Source organism: Arvicola amphibius, chromosome 3 (assembly GCF_903992535.2).
Source record: "Arvicola amphibius chromosome 3, mArvAmp1.2, whole genome shotgun sequence".
NCBI classification, from domain to species: Eukaryota; Metazoa; Chordata; class Mammalia; order Rodentia; family Cricetidae; genus Arvicola; species Arvicola amphibius.
In genome coordinates this window covers 121691952-121710042 of record NC_052049.1, presented here as the reverse complement: position 1 = coordinate 121710042, position 18091 = coordinate 121691952, and the positions used below count along the sequence as shown (strand labels likewise).

Genomic DNA, 18091 nt, shown 5'->3' with positions numbered 1-18091 from the left:
TCATTTCATTCCCCTGAGGTATCATCTACTTGGATTGTTCTTTTTCTAAACATTAATTTTTTTTTTCTGGAGACAAGTGCTATGTAGTACTGTCCTGGAACTCATTATATAGACCAGGGTGGTCTACAAACTCAAAACAATCCACCTGCATCTGCCTTCCAAGTGTGTGCCACTATGCATAAGCACTTAAAATATATATTTTTGTTTATATTATTTTCTGTGTTCACGTGTGTTAATGTGGGCACACGTGTAGGTTGAAGGACAGTGTTCCAGAAGTCAGTTCTCTCCTTCCACTGTGGGCTCTGCGTTCTGGGTTTTAAACTCAGTTTTGTTGGCTACATGTAAACACTTTTACTTGCTGGGTCAACTTCACTGGCCCTTCGTGTACTGTACATTTTAAATCACTCTCATTTTAAAAATCAAATTTTTTAGTTTCTTACTTTATTGTTCATAGAAAAATTTAAAATAGTTTAAACAAAAATCACATGATATATTATTTCGACTGTGAAAGCAGGAGGATGTTTTAGGTCATATCAGTATCAGTCTGCTGTGCCCCTGTCTGTGTTAATGAGTGCCTTTTGTTTTTAGGTGCCATGAGTCTTTTAGCTGCTGACTATCTGTCAAAACAAGATCATCTTCTTTTAGACATGCTCAGGTTCTTGTGCTTGTGTGTAACCGCATCTCAGAGCAATACAGTGTCTTTTAGAGCAACTGATATTAGAAGAAAGTTGTTAATGCTACTTGATTCTAGCACACTAGACCTTACTAAATCCATCCACCTACAGATGGTGAGTAAAGTAGAAGAAGCTTTTTGGTTTTTTTACGGTGTTACCAAAAAATGTAATAGTTGGATATGTAAGATTGGTACAGTAACTTTGAAGACTTGTTTTTTTGAAAGATAAATCTGAGACTAGTTATAAAATATATTCTGCATGTGTGTGTATATGTGTTTCCCAGATTGAGCAGAAGCAATCTTACTGAATAAGTGGGGTAACAGGTATATGTTATCATGTCTGGTTTTCTCTTTTTTCTCTTTTAGCATGCTATGAAAATAATTGAAGTTGAGGCTGAAACATTGAACTTGGATATATTTTGAATATTATTCCCTATAATTATTATGTATTATTATACACTGGAACAGGAAACATCTTTAAGACAGGTTCTCACTGTGTAGCCCAGGCTGTCCTGTGCTAACAGTCTTTTCTTCCAAGTGCTGAGATTATGAATGTAATCAGCAATCAGTAAAACAGGTCTTGATTTTAAAAATAATTCATAACATGGAATTTGAGGTCTGAGTGTTGCTTTCAAACTAATGCTACTAATATATACCTTCAATTTTAATTCATGACTTTGTGGCTTAATCTCCCCCCCCCCCCCAAATTTGTAGCTCCTTTGTTTGTCTTTATAAGACAAAATGAAAACCCTACCTTTTCACAAATAAGTAATGAATTTATTTACTCAGTAACCATCTATGGAACTAATTTCTTATCATGTAGAATATGTCCTTACCTTATTCCCAGTAAGCAGTTGGTAATAGCTCTTGAGCCATTGAGTATCTTCTGGATAGATTATAGACTTGGTTTGGTAACTAGTAGACATACCTGGTGCATTCCTAACTGTGTAATGGAATCCCTTGTCATGGGATTAGGCTGAACAGGCATTCTCTGATTGAAATGGGTTTCACTGTATCTTGTTGGGACCCTTGGTTTCATTTCTCACAAATACTCTAGTATAAAGTTTTACCCGTGACTTGTGGGAAGGGTTATATGCTTGTCTTGAAGCTTTGATGTTTAAAATCATTCCACATTCTCAGTAATATTACATATGACTCCCAAGTTAGGTATTAAAAAGGGTTTTTTAACAAATTCTTTAGTAATTTATAAGAAATATCTCTTAAGATTTTTTGTTGTAACTAGAAAGTTACTTAGTCCCTCTGAGAAATTGATTGCTTATTTTCACCATTGAATTTAGCATTATTCTGAGAGTATAGAGGCATAGTAGTTTCATATTTTTTATCTTTTAACTGCATTGTTAACAGTGATAATCATTTATTGAATTCCAGCAATAGAAGTTATTGTTTCTACTCCTGTGTTACCTGACCAAATAATTGATATATCCCCATTTTACAGGCGAGAGTGTGGGTTCTCCATGGCATACGGTCAGGATTCTTAATCATTTAAGTTAAAGCTGTTGTGCTGAATTTTGAATTGTCTTTGATTTTAAAGATATTTTATTATATGCTGTGTTTGGAAATGCTCTGTGGATGTTTATATGTGCTTAAAAGTGAGTGATCTATGGGTAAAGCTGGCTTTTTCTTTTCTTTTTAAACAACTTTAGTACTTAGTGCTTCTGAAGGATCTTCCTGGAAGAGAACATTCGTTGCCAATGGAAGATGTTGTTGAACTTCTGAAACCATTATCGTAAGAATTGAAAGCCATGTTACATTATGCTCACTTCAAATTATAAGCTAACTGACATGTTCTTGTAAGCTTATAACAAAAACCTTTTTTGCCACAGCCTTGCATGTTCTCTGCATCGTCGCGACCAAGATGTTTGTCGAGCAATTTTAAGCCATGTCCATCATATAGTGACAAACCTAAGTCAAGGCAGTGTGGACGCAGAGGGCACAAGGAATGCTCAGGGACAGTTCCTGACGGTGATTGGGGCGTTTTGGTAAGCATAAGTCTCTTTCTTCACCTCTCGATGCCGATGTAAACTCTATAATTTAGTGATTTTTTTTCCTAAGTATCTCATGTAACTTTCTGAATATTTAACAACAGTATAGCATAATCTGTCTTCATTTCTTTAATGTGCATGCCAGTGAATGTTGCTTACATGGGTGTGGGTACATGTGTGTTACTGTACTCCTATGACAGTTATAGAACAACGTGGGGTGTCAGTCCTCACTTTCTACCTGTTTAAAGCAGGTACTATGTTCGCTGCTGCCCATATCAGGCTACCAGACCCACAGATTCCTTCTTTTGTTTCTCATCTAGCTGTATGCATGCTGAGATTACATATGGATGCTACTGCAGCTTACTTTACATGGGCTCTGGAGATCTAGATTCTGGTGTTCACACTTACATGGCACGTACTTCAGCTATAGAGCCCTTTGCCCAGCTCTGTCTTCCAGTCCCTAACTGAAAGGCTACACTGGTTTTTATAAAGTTTTGTTTTCTAAAGTGTTTAGCATATGGCTCTGTAGATTTTGAATCACACATAACTTGATGGATGGTGCATAAAAAGCGCGGCAATCCTAAACCAGTTGAGTTGTTGGTGATCCGAATGAGCCCATCGGCTGTGTCACTGCTTATTTCATAGTCTCACAATAACAGTTGTAACCATCTTTTTAACACTTTATTTACTGTGTGGGGAAGTCTGAGCCATGGTGCACATGTTCAGGTTAGAGAGCAACTTGTAGAAGTCAGTTTTTCTCCTTTTACTGTGTGGGTCCCAGGGATCAAACCCAGGTCCAGCAATAACATATTTGTTACTTATAGGAGATCACATACATGTCACTTAGATGCCTCATTCTGCTAGAATAGTAAAGGATTTTCTAAGTCAATATAGAGCATAGATTTCTAAATATATGTTATAATGACGAAAAGTTGGAGGATATTCGTTTCATATTCAGTTTGCTATACTATGGCTACCTGAAGTATGTCAGTTCCAGGATATAAAACAAGTGTGCATTAGAATAAATTTCTCTTTTATTTAGCTTGAATTTTAGGGAAGATAAATATACTGGCATGCTGGCATGTTTCTTATAATGAGAATTATTTATTTGCAGTTTTGTGGGTTGTTGTTTTTTTCTTTGTATTTTCGAGACAGGGTTTCTCTGTGTAACAGTCCTAGCTGTCCTGGAACTAGATTTGTAGACCAGACTGGCCTTGACAATTAATTTAAAGCAGAATTTTTTTGAAATTATCTGTGATATCGTTAATATTTATTGATTTTTTTTCTGTTTTTGCTTTTGTTTGAATAATTATTACATTGAAAATCTTATCTGATTTCAGGCATCTAACAAAGGAGAAGAAATGTATATTCTCTGTAAGAATGGCATTAGTAAAGTGTCTCCAAACTCTCCTTGAGGTGAGTTATTCCATGTTACTAGAAAGTTCTTCATTGGAATGATTGAAGCTGCCTTTCTTTCTGTATGCTAATGAGTGATTTTTCTCTTAATGTTTTGTATTTAACTTTGATTGCTATTTTACTACAGGCTGATCCATATTCCAAATGGGCAATCCTTGATGTTAGGGGACAAGACTTTCCTGTAAATGAAGTATTTCCAGAGTTTCTTGCTGATGATCATCACCAAGTTCGGATGTTGGCTGCAGGGTCAATCAACAGGTAATGAGTTAGGTTTTCACAAAGCTCTTGTGATGCTGCTGATAGCAGCAACACCTTCACTAGCTGCAATGTTAACAGCAACGTCCACTTAATCAGTATATGCATGTGCCTGGGAATTGTGTTTTTTCTTTAATCTGACAGTTCTGTCACTTATATAACATTATTGTCTCCAATTTATAATGAAAACTGGCTTAGAGAGGTAACTGGCTTGGTGATACGGAACTTATGAGCCATTGGTTTGAATGAGCAGTGTCTGCTGGCACACAGGAGGTGTAGAATATTTGGCTACTAATGGCTTTATGTGAGTCAGTAGTTTCTTCATTTTGTATGATGCTGATATGATTTCTGTTTTTAGCCTAAAATAATATTTGGCTATGGTGGCTTTTCATTGACAATTGGTGAAATGAATATATTTGAAAAAGAAATTCTGTGCTACCTTAAAAACATCAAAGCTGAGCCGAGCAGTGGTGGTGCATGCCTTTAATCCCAGCAATCGGGAGGCAGAGGCAGGCGGATCTCTGTGAGTTCGAGGCCAGCCTAGTCTACAAGAGCTATTTCCAGGACAAACTCCAAAGCTACAGAGAAACCCTGTCTTGAAAGACAATAATAATAATTAATAATAATAATAGTAAAATATAAATTTTTAAAAAGCTGAAAATTGCATATTTTTCAGATCTAAATGACCATTAAAAGAAGGTTGCCATAAAGAAATTATCCAAGCACAGGCACATACTCTATAACAGTGGTTCTCAACCTGCAGGTTGTGACCCTTTGGGACAGTCATCTAAGACCATCGAAAAATGCAGATGTTTACATTACGATTCATAACAATATAAAAATTATAGTTATGAAGTAGCAATGAAAATAATTTTATGGTTGGGAGTCACCACAACTTAAGGAAGTGTATTAAAGGGTTGTAGCCTTAGGAAGGTTGAAAACCATTGCTCTACGATGTTAGAGCAAATGTGTCCAAAATTTGAGTCTGTGACAGTGATGTTTCCATGAGCCAGGTGTTGTTCCTTATTCCTCATTTATTTTAGTAAGAAAATAATGCATTGTCAAGATTGCTCGTGATTATATGTGGGAGTTCAACTTACTGAACCGAAGTTTAAATTATCAGGCCATAGAGGATCATAAGTTGAGTGCAGTAACTCAGTGAAGTAATATCACGGGGGCAGGGGGAGATCTAAGTTTTCAAAAATTTCAAGAAAGATAAGTAGACTTGTTGTTATACTTTGTTTTTGTCTTTGATTTGTTAGATATTTAATGTTGGGCTGTTTTAAGAGAGGCTAGCAAAATAAAGGAATCAGAAATAAATTTCTACGAAATATCAAGACTAGAATTCATTACAGTTGCCTTAAAAGATGTGGTTATTATGTAAGAGACATTGATAACCTCCACATCAATTATAATGTTAACTGAATATCCAAGTATTAAGCTACTCATTTGGGGGGTGATTAAACATTAGAAAAGACTGATAAGTTTGTAGACTCTTATGATTCATGTTTGACAAGAGGAGACAATGAATCTTTCTGACAGCTTGGCTTTAATGTTCAAATCTGACCAGTAGTTAAAAAACTTTGAAATCTTTTGTATCTAGAAAAATTGGCTTATAGATTAAGGACCTTAACATTTAGCAGGTGGTCTGAACTGCTGAAGCAGCCTTTCAAAGGAAGAGCTTGTTTATTTGCCTCATGGAGTGGTTTATTTATGTTCTAGAATATGCTTTGATATGTAGGGTTTGAAATAAATAGATTTTGTTTTTAAAGATTATTCCAGGATATGAGACATGGAGATTCCTCCGGATGGTCGAAACCACTGCTTTTGAAGTTTCAGCAAACAGCTTTTAAAAATGCATACCTGAAAGCAGAGGCTGGGATGAGAGCCGTGGTAACTACAGTACGTTGTCTGTGCTCTGCACTCACACGCGGTCTGTCAGTGTTACATTTTCTTAGCACATTTTGGATGAGAGTTTGCGTTTAGTAGTTAACAATATAAAGCTGGTCTAAGTCAAGTACATGGACTGGATAAAATTTTCCTGAATGAAATTTAAAGGTCAGAATAAGTCAATAATAACAATTATTTTTGCTTCAAGTAATCTAATTATTATGAGGAAAATCCAACTTTAATGGGGATTTCAATATAGAAGAGAGATTAAAAGGCCTTTTTTAGTTTAAGAAATCTTAAAAGCCAAAAAGAAAAATCCAAAACACACCAGAAAATGCTGTGTATGATGGTGTGTGCCTATGATCTTACTATTCAATGACTGAGTTAAATTTGAGAGCTCCCTGGATTGCAGAGTGAGTACAGCTAGTTAGAAAATGCAGGTAGGGGCTGGAGAGAAGGCTCTCAATTAAAAACATTGGCTGTTCTCAGAGGACCTGAGTTTGATTCCCAGCACCCACATGACATCTGTAACTCCAGTTGCAGGGTATCTGCCAACCTTTTCTGATCTCTGTAGGCACTGTACTTAGACATCCATGTGGCAAAACACCCACACACATAAAAATTAAAAATAAATTTAAAAACTGAAAATGGGTGCCTGTTGGGAATTTTAAAAAAGTAACTGATGGCTAAGCTGAAAGCATGTTGTTCTGTCCACAAGGCTTTCCTTTACTAATAGAGACAGATGGCAGTGATTTTTAAAGAAGAAAACATAAAAAGTCTTAGGAGTAGCACCTTGTAGTAGAAGAACTCTTAAAACTTCTCATTCTCCTTTTGCTGTTTGTTCTTTAGATAACTTAATAGCATGTGAAAATGCCTTTTTTTTTTTTATAATTGTTTCCCTTAGATCTTTGGAAGTGGCAGCTTTTTTTAACTATAGAAAAGCTTGTTTCTCAAGTTTTTCCCTTTTAGCTCATTACTATAAGACTTAAAAGTTTGCAGGTTACTTAGGGATTAGAGTATACTTGAGCTTGCTTGGTTTATCAATTTCATTATTTATGTCATTATTCTTATAATTTTTTTAAGTCATGTGATACTCAGAACCCTGATCTTCTGGATGAGATTCACAATAGAAAATCTGTTTTACTGATGGTGATAGCTGTGGTCTTGCACTGTAGCCCTGTGTGTGAAAAACAGGCTCTGTTTGCCTTATGCAAATCTGTGAAGGAAAATGGATTAGAACCTCATCTTGTGAAAAAGGTATGATAAATATTTTCACATTGTTTTTATGTGGCATTTGATGCTTAGAAACAATTTCTTTTTTAGACTGGGAATATTAGAAACAAGTTTGATTGTGTGCGCACAGACATGTGTAGGGGGTGCGTTTTTTCCACTGCTGTCGATTGGACCCAGAGCCTTGTACTTAGTATGTAAGCACTTTACCCCTGAACTATTGTCTTTTCCCCAGCCAAATTTAATAATTCTTTAAGCAGTATATTTGTTTTCAGTATTTCCTCTTAGTTTTATAAAACACTCATTGAGAACTAGCCAAAGTTAGTGGTTGTGTCCACACAGACCAGTTCCTCTAGAATGCTGTTTATTGGTGGAAACACTTGGAGGTTTTTGCTTGCTTATGTCTCAGATTGTGGAGCAGCACACTGGAATTTAATAGGGCCAGAAAACAAAGTTGAGGACAGTGTGGCTTTTAGGTTAGATTTTTGAAAAGAGGTCTGGGCTCAGTCATTGCAAGCATAACATCCCATTTGTAGACTGTGGTAGCTCTCCCTGTTCTTCCACTCCAAGCTCATTATTTGGGACCCTCTACAAGTTCTTGTTGCAGGTTTAATGTGGTAAATATGGACTGATGGGCAGTTAACTTTGTACCAGCATGGGTTCCATGAAGCTTTATTGTAGGTCATTCTCTAGGGAACTGGTCTTAAATGAATTAGCCTTTTACTTAGTTTATTAAAATGAGTGACGTGGTTTTGGATTTTTAGAAATTTAAGTGTAAGGATGAAAATATTTAAATTTTCCTTAGACTTTTCTTTGAGATATAGTCAGCTATATAAAATTATGCTATTATTTATTTAATGTCTATTATGGGTTTTCTATGTGCTCTGGATGCTGCTCCAGCAAATGTGTAGTAAATAACAGTTTCCATTTTCTCATTTATTACTACCCCTGTGTCATTTGATAAAGAAGTCAAGGTAGAAAAATATTAAGTGACTGCTATAAATACAGTTTAAATACTAGCAAGCTGAGATAATGATTGTTTCATTTCCTTAAACATCACATTTTCCTTTTGTGCAGGTTTTAGAGAAAGTCTCTGAATCTTTTGGGTGTAGAAGTTTAGAAGACTTTATGACTTCTCATCTAGATTATTTGGTTTTGGAATGGCTAAACCTTCAAGATACTGAATACAACTTATCTTCCTTTCCTTTTATTTTATTAAATTACACAACTATTGAGGATTTCTATAGGTAGGTTTATATATATTGTTTGCAGTAGTGTTTGACAATCCTCCTCCCACCTCTCACATCCATATCCACAGGTGGAAGTTGCCTGGTCTTTTATTTAAAAAAAAAAAAAAAGACATAGACTGTATCAAAGGATGTATGTATGCTTTTAGTTCAAAAACTTAGGATTTATTGGTTGCAATATTAGTAATCAGTTGTGTGTCTTTGAGTGAGCTGTAGTAATACCTTATGTATCTCGATTTACATAAGATATATTTACATGATATTTATCTTGAATTGTACATAATATCTTATGTATCTCGATTTACTTTTGAAAATAGTCAAAGGTAAATTACTAGTGGGGTAATTATTTCCTTTTCTTTCCTCTTGCTTGGTAGTGAATTATTTAATCATTATTTCTATGAATTTTCAAAGCTTATCGAAAAATGCTGAGATATAGCTCAGTTGATATAGTGCTTGCCTAGCATGGTCAAAATCCTAGATTCAACACTGACTGCATAAACCAGGCATAATGGCACATATTTATAATCCGAACACTCAGAAGGTAGATGAAGGAAGCTCAGTCGTTCAAGGTCATTTTCAGCTACTTAAGGAGTTCAAAGCCAGCCTGTACTACAGAGGACCCTGTATTTTTTTTTTAAAAAAGTGTTTTTTGATAGATGTACATTTGATGGTTTTTATCATCCATTATATTTTGCGATAACTTTTATATTTGTTCTTCGAATTTATAAATTGTTTACCATTGGTCTTACATTAAGTTTTGATTGATATTACCATTACCATTGATCATTGCATTAAGTTGATTATGGGTAAAAAATAAAAGTTCCTTAGCTGGGTATAGTGGTGCATACCGCATGTCTATAGTTCCTGAACTCAAGAGGTAGAGGCAGGAGGATTGCCACAATTTACAGGTCAACATGGTGTGTATAAGTATAGTGCAGGCTAGCCTGGGCTACGGAGGGCTATCGTCTCAGAAAAAGGGAGGAAGAATAGAAGTTGTACTTTTTTTTGTGTGTGTGTTATTTATATTTTTCTTATCTTTAATTTCTCCATTTATAAAATTAGAATAAGAGTATCTAATGATCTAGGGGCTGGAGCAATGGCTCAGCAGTTAAGAGCAGTGACTTCTCTTCTAGAGGACCCAGGTTCAATTCCCAGCACCCATATGGTAGCTCACAATTTTCTGTAACTTCTTTTCCAAGGGATCCAGTGCCCTCTTCTAGCCTCCATAGGCACCAGGCATGCTAATTGTACATAGATATATATATATACAGGCAGAACACCTGCATATTAAAATTTTAAAAAATAATTTAAAATATAAAAGTAGTTTGTTTGTTTATTTATTATTGGTTTTCCGAGACAGGATTTCTCTGTGTAGGTTTGGAGCCTGTTCTGGAACTCAATCTGTAGACGAGGCTAGCCTCTAACTCACAGAGATCTGCCTATCTCTGCCTTCTGAGTGCTGGGATTAAAGGCATGCGACATCACTGCCCAGCATATTTTGTTATTTTAATGTAAAATTTTACTTTGAAAACATTTGTAACCTAAATTTTAAACTTACACATTTTCAGATCGTGTTACAAGGTTTTGATTCCACATTTGGTGATTAGAAGTCAGTTTGATGAGGTGAAGTCCATTGCTAATCAGATTCAAAAGTGCTGGAAAAGTCTGTTGATAGACTGCTTTCCAAAGATTCTTGTACACATTCTTCCTTACTTTGCCTATGAGGGCACAGGAGACAGCAGCATAATACAGAAGAGAGAGACCGCTACCAAGGTCTATGATACACTTAAAGGTGAAGACTTCCTAGGAAAACAGGTATGGCTTCACTTTTTATCTACTGTTATTCCCTTACTGATAAAAGATGTAAACTTTAAGGTTATCGGACTTGGGGTGATGACTTGGCAATGTGTTTGCTGTGTAAATATGGCTACATCCATGTAACAGCTTGCCTTGGCTGGCAGCTCACACGGATCTTGGATGCTTGCTGGCATTCCTAGGGAATCTCTGCCCTTCGTGAGCCTGCCTGTAGTAGAAGCAGATTGGTGAGAAACTTACTTTTTTCACAGTCGTTATTGCAGCAGCTGTTGGTGAAAGGTGAACTGTCACCAGGTACGGAAGAAGAGTACGGGCATCTCGGGCTTATTGCCAGTCACAAAGGTTCTTAATAGTTAAGAATATGAAAGAGTTAACAGATGAATAAAAAGTAAAATGCAAATCGAGGAACAGTGTAAGTCATGGAACTTTGCTAGCTGGAGAACTTCCAGTTTTAGAAATTTAATGTGAAATCAAATTCTGTTAAAATGATTCTGTGTGATACAAAAGTTGAAGTAAGGAGAACTGGTTTGTTATGATTTCCTTATGCTCATCTTGGTCTATGGATTGGCTGTGTAGAAGAAAATATAGAGGTTTTCTTTGCAGAACCTGGGCTTGGTTATCTTTTTTTTATAGTTATGAAGTAAGGAATTAATACAGACCCTTAGTGCTGTTGTAAAAATCACAGATATAAAAATGTTTAATATATTTTAATTTTGTGTCCTTACAGATTGATCAAGTATTCATTAGTAATTTACCAGAGATTGTGGTGGAGTTACTGATGACATTCCATGAAACAGCTGATTCTGATGCCAGTCAAAGCACTGACCTCGCTGACTTTTCAGGGTAAGCCTGTTCCATAGAAAGCTAGCCTATGTAGTGTAAGAGTCACTCAGTCCCCATCTCCTCACTGCAGCCGTCCTGCTGTACTTGCTTTTTCTAGCTGCCTTTTTGGGGGAGCCCAGTCTTTCCACTCTTCCCTTGGTATTTAAGCACTGAGTTACATAATTCCTTTTGTGACTTTTTCTTGATGTGTTTTATTACTGATTCTCTTAGCCATGTCTTGTCTTTTTCTCTGCCGCCTTTCTTTGTGGTTCTCTTTAGCTGTCCAGTTTAACTCAGATATAAAATCAGTTGTATATGAATATTAGAGTGACTTTTTTGGCATGATTGTAAGCTACTTGAAAATTCTCAATTTTAAAAAATAAAATACTATTTTTTTGCATATGGATGTTTTGCCTGCATGAATATCAATACATGTTATGCCCATAGAGGCTGTAAAGGGGGCATTAGTACACTCCCTACGCCCCACACCTCTTGGAGTTGCAGCTGTAAGCCACCCAGTAGGTGCTAGGAACTGAACCTGGGTCCTCTGGAAAAACAGTCAGTGCTCTTAACTGCTGAGTTATCCCTCCAGTCCCCAAAATGTTTTGTTTGGGTTTTGTTTTTGTTAGACAGGGTTTTGCTGTGCAATGATGGCTGTTCTAAAACTCTCTGTAGAACAGACTGGCCTCAAGTTCAGGGATCCGCCTGCCTCTGCCTCCCAGTGCTGGGATTAAAGGTGTGCACCATTGTGCCCAGCTGAAAATACTCAGTTTTTATAAAAGCTTACTGTGCTAAGCATATGTATTATTAGTAATGCTAGGAAAGAAGTTAGTTTATAATTGTATTCTAAATAATGTTACTAATCTAATGTGTCACCTGGTTTAAGATACTATTGGTCTTGACTACTCTAATATAGAGTTGTAAATCAGACCTGAAGGGAAGTTTTGCTAAGGCTTGACTCTGGGGCTGCCATTAACATCATAAAAGGTTAAATAAACTAGTTGTTTTAAACAAATCCATCTGAAGTTAAGTCTGATTCATATGTGAATTTTGTCTTATTGTTTGTGATTTTAAAAGCCAGTTTTGTAACTTGGGAGTTATTTAAAGCTCCATTTTAGAAGTTCACTCTTCTAATTTTGTTTTTAAAATGCCTACATTTTTTTTCTTCTTTAGGGATTTGGGTCCTGCTCCTAATCCACCATATTTTTCATCACATGTTATTAAAGCAACATTTGCCTACATCAGCAACTGTCATAAAACCAAGTTTAAAAGCATTTTAGAAATTCTTTCTAAAATTCCTGTAAGTACATGTTACATTATTAGTATAATAATTGATAAGAAGTCTTTTTTAGCTAGAAAATCTAAGTATATCCGGGGAAGAAGGAACATGAAAACTTACTTGACTAATTTAAAAAAGGAAAACACTTGATTTACAAGTTGTATTTTAGTATTTTATTTAGTGTTAACTAAATGTATCAGGCCAGGATTTCATGACCCTGCCTTATTATCTCAGGGAATGTGTTTACTGTTTCATAATAATCTATTAAGTTTTAGCTTACTTTCTAAAAACTAATGTAGCCACTTTTTTAAAAGTGAAATACTCTTAACAATTTTAATATAATATTTCGCATGTGCTATAAAGCCCATATCTAAATAATCATTTAGTAAAGTATAAACTATATTGGTTGTAGCTGAATATATTTAATTTAAAATTTTTTTTCTATATGTATATCTGTTTTGTAGGATTCCTATCAGAAAATTCTTCTGGCCATTTGTGAACAAGCAACGGAGACAAATAATGTCTATAAAAAGCATAGAATTCTTAAAATATATCAATTGTTTGTTAGTTTATTACTGAAAGATATAAAAAGCAGCTTGGGAGGCGCTTGGGCCTTTGTTCTTCGAGATGTTATTTACACATTGATTCACTATATCAATAAAAGGTAAATAATAGATTGGACTGATGCATTAGCAGTATTTTTTGTGTGCTGGTCTTTCTTGTGTGCAAGCACGTGCATGCTGGGCATGAGTGCATGTAGAGTTGAAGTTGACATTAGGCATCTTTCTCAATTGGTTTTCACTTGCTTCGTTGAGTCATGGTCACTTAGTGAAACCAAAGCACACCAGTATGGCTGGTCTGTCTAGCCAGCTTGCTCCGAGGATACCTATCTGTTTCCTGCATCCTGGGACTGTAGGTGAACACTGTGCTGTTTCATTGGTCTCTATGTACATTTTCATGGTAATCTCATTCTATTTTTGCCTATGTCTTTGTGATCAAAAGTCATCAAATACGTTTGCTTTGTTCTTTTCACTCGAAACTGCTTTGGCTGTTTGAGATTTCTGTGTGTGTGTGTTCTGTTTGAATCTTGGAAATTTTATTTATTTATTTTTATTTCTCTAAGGAATCATTGGTATCTTTAGGGATTATATTACATTTTGCTTTGTGTACATAGAGTGGGCATTTTAATAATGATTCAATGATTAAAAGATTTCTTCCTTTTTACCTTCTTTCATTAATATATATAATAAATTTCTTGTTTTGTTTTATAGATATTGTTTCTGTTCAGGCTAAAATTTTTTGTGGATGTTATAAATGAGATTCCCCTACCCTTTTCCATTTCATTCCTTATCATTGTGAAGAAATCCTACTGATTGTTTTATGTTGAATTTATAACCTGCACCTTAATGAAAACATTTAGTAGTTTTAGTGGGTTTCTTTGTGGAACTGTTAAGTTTACCTGCAAATACTGATGATTTGAGTTTTCTCTGTTAGTTTGGACCCAATTTACCTTTCTTTCTTATGTGCTCTATCACTGTCTTGAAATAGAAGTGAAAGAGAAGCTCTTGTCCTTTTAAAAATGAAAGAGAAACTATTCAGCTTTTCTCTGTCCATTGTGTTAACTCTGGACTTCTTATTTTATTGAGGTATATTCCTAAAATGTCTGTTTAGTTCAGATTTTTCCCCCACATGGAGGGATGTTAAATTTATTCAAATTCCTTTTTTTGGCTGTTAAGATTTTACTCTTAATTCTGTTGATATATGGTTTAGCACTTTTATTGATTTGTATATGTTGAACATCTTGGCATCTCTGGGATGCACCCCGTCAATCTTGTACAATCTTTGCCGTGTGATGTTGAAGTTGATTTGCTAGTACTTTATGGGAGGTTTTTTTGTGTCTATGCTTATCAGGAATATTGGCCTGCATTTTTTTTTTGTTGTTGTTATTATGTACTTGTGTGGTTTGGGTGTCAGGATAATTCTGGTCTAGTGGAATGATTTAGTAGAAATTGTCTTTAATTTTTGAATAATTGAGAAAAACCAGTCTCAATTTAGTGATGTCATCTGGTCCTGGACTTCGTTGTTGTTGCATGGCTTTTTATTTAGTCTCATTACTTGTTATTGACTTGTTCAAATCAGCTATTTATGTTAGTTTTTCTTTCCTTATTATTGACTGTTAATTGTTTTAAAGTAGTAGGGCTTTGCTGAGTTGCCTTCGAACACCTAGGTTCAGCAATTCCTTTCCTTGATTTTTCAAATAACAAGAGCTGCAGGCATATATTCTCTGGATAGTCTCTCATAAGTTCATTTGGCCATGTCCTTTTTTTTTTAATAGCTCCAGAGGTTTATCATTTTTGTATATCTTCAAAGAATGGAAATTAAAAATCATTCATCTTTTTGTTATGATGAAAGCATTCAGAATCCTTTCTTGTAGCTTTTTGATCTATACAGTTATCTGTAGTTACCCTCTTCTGTAGCACACCGGAATGTCTCATTCCCCAACTGCAACTTAGTGCCCACAGATCTCTTCCCCATCCTTCCATATCTCCACTCTCTGTTCTTTGGTAACCTTCATTCTATTCTCAACTTTTAATTAAATTTTAAAATTATTTTGAGTTTTTTTTTTTTTTTAGTAACTCCAGTGTCTGAAGTTCTTCAGGAAATATTTCGATTTTCTTCCTCATAATACTTCATGCTTTATTTCTTTCTGGGGTTTGCAATTTTTTTATGAAATCTGACCGCTTCAGTACATAATGAGGTTAAGTCTTGAAATCAGATTTTCCCTAAGGTTTGACTCTGAATGCTGCTCCATGCATGTTGAATATCTGGATATATGCATATGGAAACCAGAGTGGGACATACCATGTCTTCCTCTAGCTTTAGACAGCATCTCTCACTCAGTGAGAACCAGGCCATTTCAGCACGTCTGGCTGGCCAGCAAGCTCCTTGCCCACAGTCCTGTAGTAAGGATATGAACAACCACGCCTGCTCGTTGTATAGATGCTTAGAATTAGAACTCAGACCCTCATACCTTCAGGGTAAGCACTTTCTCCACTGAGCCATCACCCGGGCCTTGTTTGTCCTTTATTCGTTTTCTTTTCTTTCCTTCTACCTTCCTTTCCTCCTTCCCTTCCTTCTTGTCTTATTTTTATTTTTACTGAAGACCAGCTCTTATCAAGTGGTTTTCTTGCTATAAGTATTCAATGCAGCCTGGCTTTCCTTTCCTTCTTTGGGGTTTTCAGCAGTTATTTGACTGTCAGGAGCACTGTCAGGAGCACTGGGGATAGGGTGCACGTGAGAGAAAGAGTGAAGACCTGTGTTTACAAAAATGACTGCTCGGACCATCCTTCAGTGCTTGCTGGCTTGCAGCGATTCCTGGGCCTCTTACTTGAACGAGTTTTGCAGTTTTCTTGTTTTCCGGTAGTTCTAATAGGATTGCATATTGTGTATCTTCCTGACATGCTTTTTTTTTTTTTAAATTGTTACCATTGAAGTGTTAGATATAAAAGTGACTTTGTCAAGCCATGTCAGAGTTAGAGACATTGAGTAAAAATGATTTGAGTATTATTTCAGAGTAGTTTCTTAGACCTTGTTATTTTTTGTTTATTTTTTTTCCTGTTAGGCCTTCTCATTTCACAGATGTATCAAAGCATAGCTTTTCCCTCTGTTGTGATCTGTTAAGTCGAGTTTGCCATACAGCTGTAACTCACTGTAAGGACGCCCTAGAAAACCATCTTCACGTCATTGTTGGCACACTTATACCACTTGTGGATCATCCGGAGGTTCAAGAACAGGTAATGTACCAGTTGATCTACAGAGGGGTATTTGAGATAAATGAACTCTTAGGAATTGGATGCCTTTAGTTTGGCTGGTATAGTTTTAATACAAATGTTCTTTTGATAAATGGGGAAGACATTATTAGTAAATTAATCTTTGAAATCAGTTACCTACCCATTGGTAATTTTGCTCTAATAAATCTGTTAGTTTTGTCTTTTACACTGAAATGTAGTAGTCCAAAGTAGAACTAGCAGTTCCCACAGTTAAGGGTTGTGAGATCCCATATAAAACGTTGAGTTAACTCTGTTGTTTGTTGTGCCCGCTGTGTGTAGCACTGTACGTAGTTTAGTTTCTGAAGCTATGCACACCAATAGCTGGGTACCACACATACCATTAGATCACTTCTAGGTTAGCAGAGGTTTGTTTGTTTAACTCTCTGAATACAATTTATGGGATTTAACTCTCTGAATATAATTAATGCCCCCCCTTTGGTTATTACTTAGGTATTGGACCTGTTGAAGTACTTGGTGATAGATAACAAGGACAATGAAAACCTCTTTGTCACGATTAAACTTTTGGATCCTTTTCCTGACCATGTTGTTTTTAAGAATTTGCGGCTTACTCAGCAGAAAATCAAATATAGTGGAGGACCCTTTTCACTCTTAGAGGTAATAAAAGTTTTGTTTATAACTTTGTATTATACAGTATAGGCAGTAGTATTTTTTTAAACCTTTAATGCTCTGTTGATAAAGACAGAAAACATTCTGTTGTAGTAAAAGTAATGCATGAGATTTACCTTCTTAAATAAAATCTAAATATTTTAAGATATACATATATATTCTAAATTTGTATGTCTGTTTCTGTGCCTTATATGTACATGTACTCAAGGAAGTCAAAAGAAGTTTTCAGATTCCCCTACTGCTCAAGTTATAGATAGTTCTGAGCCACCTGACATGGGTTCTGGTAACTGAACACAGGTCCCCTGCAAGAGCAACCATTTCTTTTAACCCCCGGATGTTCTCTTCAGCCCCTCAAAACAGATCTTTATGCATCTTCTTGCATTGTATTTAATGTCTGGATATTTAAGCTCTGACAAAGATGAATTTGAATATTCAAAGAATATGATACAAAATATTAATTTTCATACGATAAGGTCCTGTGGTTCATTAATATTTGAAAATTGCAGCCGGGCGGTGGTGGCGCACGCCTTTAATCCCAGCACTCGGGAGGCAGAGGCAGGCGGATCTCTGTGAGTTCAAGACCAGTCTGGTCTACAAGAGCTAGCTCCAAGACAGACTCTAAAGCTGCAGAGAAACCCTGTCTCGAAAAACCAAAAAAAAAAAAAAAAATTTGAAAATTGCTGCCTGTTTCTTTAAGGATTAATAATGTTTATATTACTAAAGATATTTAGCATGTTAATCTTTTATAAATTTTAGTTATTTCTGTATTCTCCTTTTAAATTTTATAATTTAAAATCATCATATTAGACTATCAATCTGTAAACATTTAATGCATTCAGATATAAAATTCAAGTTATATTAGTAAATAAATGAAAATTGAACTGCCTACTGTCTGTTGTGTTGACATCTAATGTAGATAAGAGACTCTTAGAATTAATACCTTAAAACATTGTCAGAACTAAAATGGAAGAAGGAATGTATTGTTTTGTATTTCAGTGTCTATA

At 35.5% G+C, this 18091-nt stretch overlaps 1 protein-coding gene across 4 annotated transcripts in view; it reads left to right on the top strand.

The window, feature by feature from the left end:
• Positions 1 to 18091, top strand: part of Atm (ATM serine/threonine kinase) — a 105459-nt gene that overhangs the window by 32322 nt on the left and 55046 nt on the right. For 3 of the 4 annotated variants that reach the window (XM_038321748.1, XM_038321745.1, XM_038321746.1), the window contains 14 exons: positions 589 to 788; positions 2338 to 2420; positions 2518 to 2673; positions 4017 to 4092; positions 4220 to 4350; positions 6120 to 6249; positions 7321 to 7494; positions 8545 to 8714; positions 10283 to 10529; positions 11257 to 11372; positions 12525 to 12651; positions 13095 to 13294; positions 16253 to 16424; positions 16911 to 17075. In XM_038321748.1, the coding sequence (XP_038177676.1) occupies positions 589 to 788; positions 2338 to 2420; positions 2518 to 2673; positions 4017 to 4092; positions 4220 to 4350; positions 6120 to 6249; positions 7321 to 7494; positions 8545 to 8714; positions 10283 to 10529; positions 11257 to 11372; positions 12525 to 12651; positions 13095 to 13294; positions 16253 to 16424; positions 16911 to 17075 (2147 nt within the window). The remainder of the gene's footprint in view (positions 1 to 588; positions 789 to 2337; positions 2421 to 2517; positions 2674 to 4016; positions 4093 to 4219; positions 4351 to 6119; positions 6250 to 7320; positions 7495 to 8544; positions 8715 to 10282; positions 10530 to 11256; positions 11373 to 12524; positions 12652 to 13094; positions 13295 to 16252; positions 16425 to 16910; positions 17076 to 18091) is intronic. The other variant, XM_038321747.1, reaches the window with a different exon arrangement.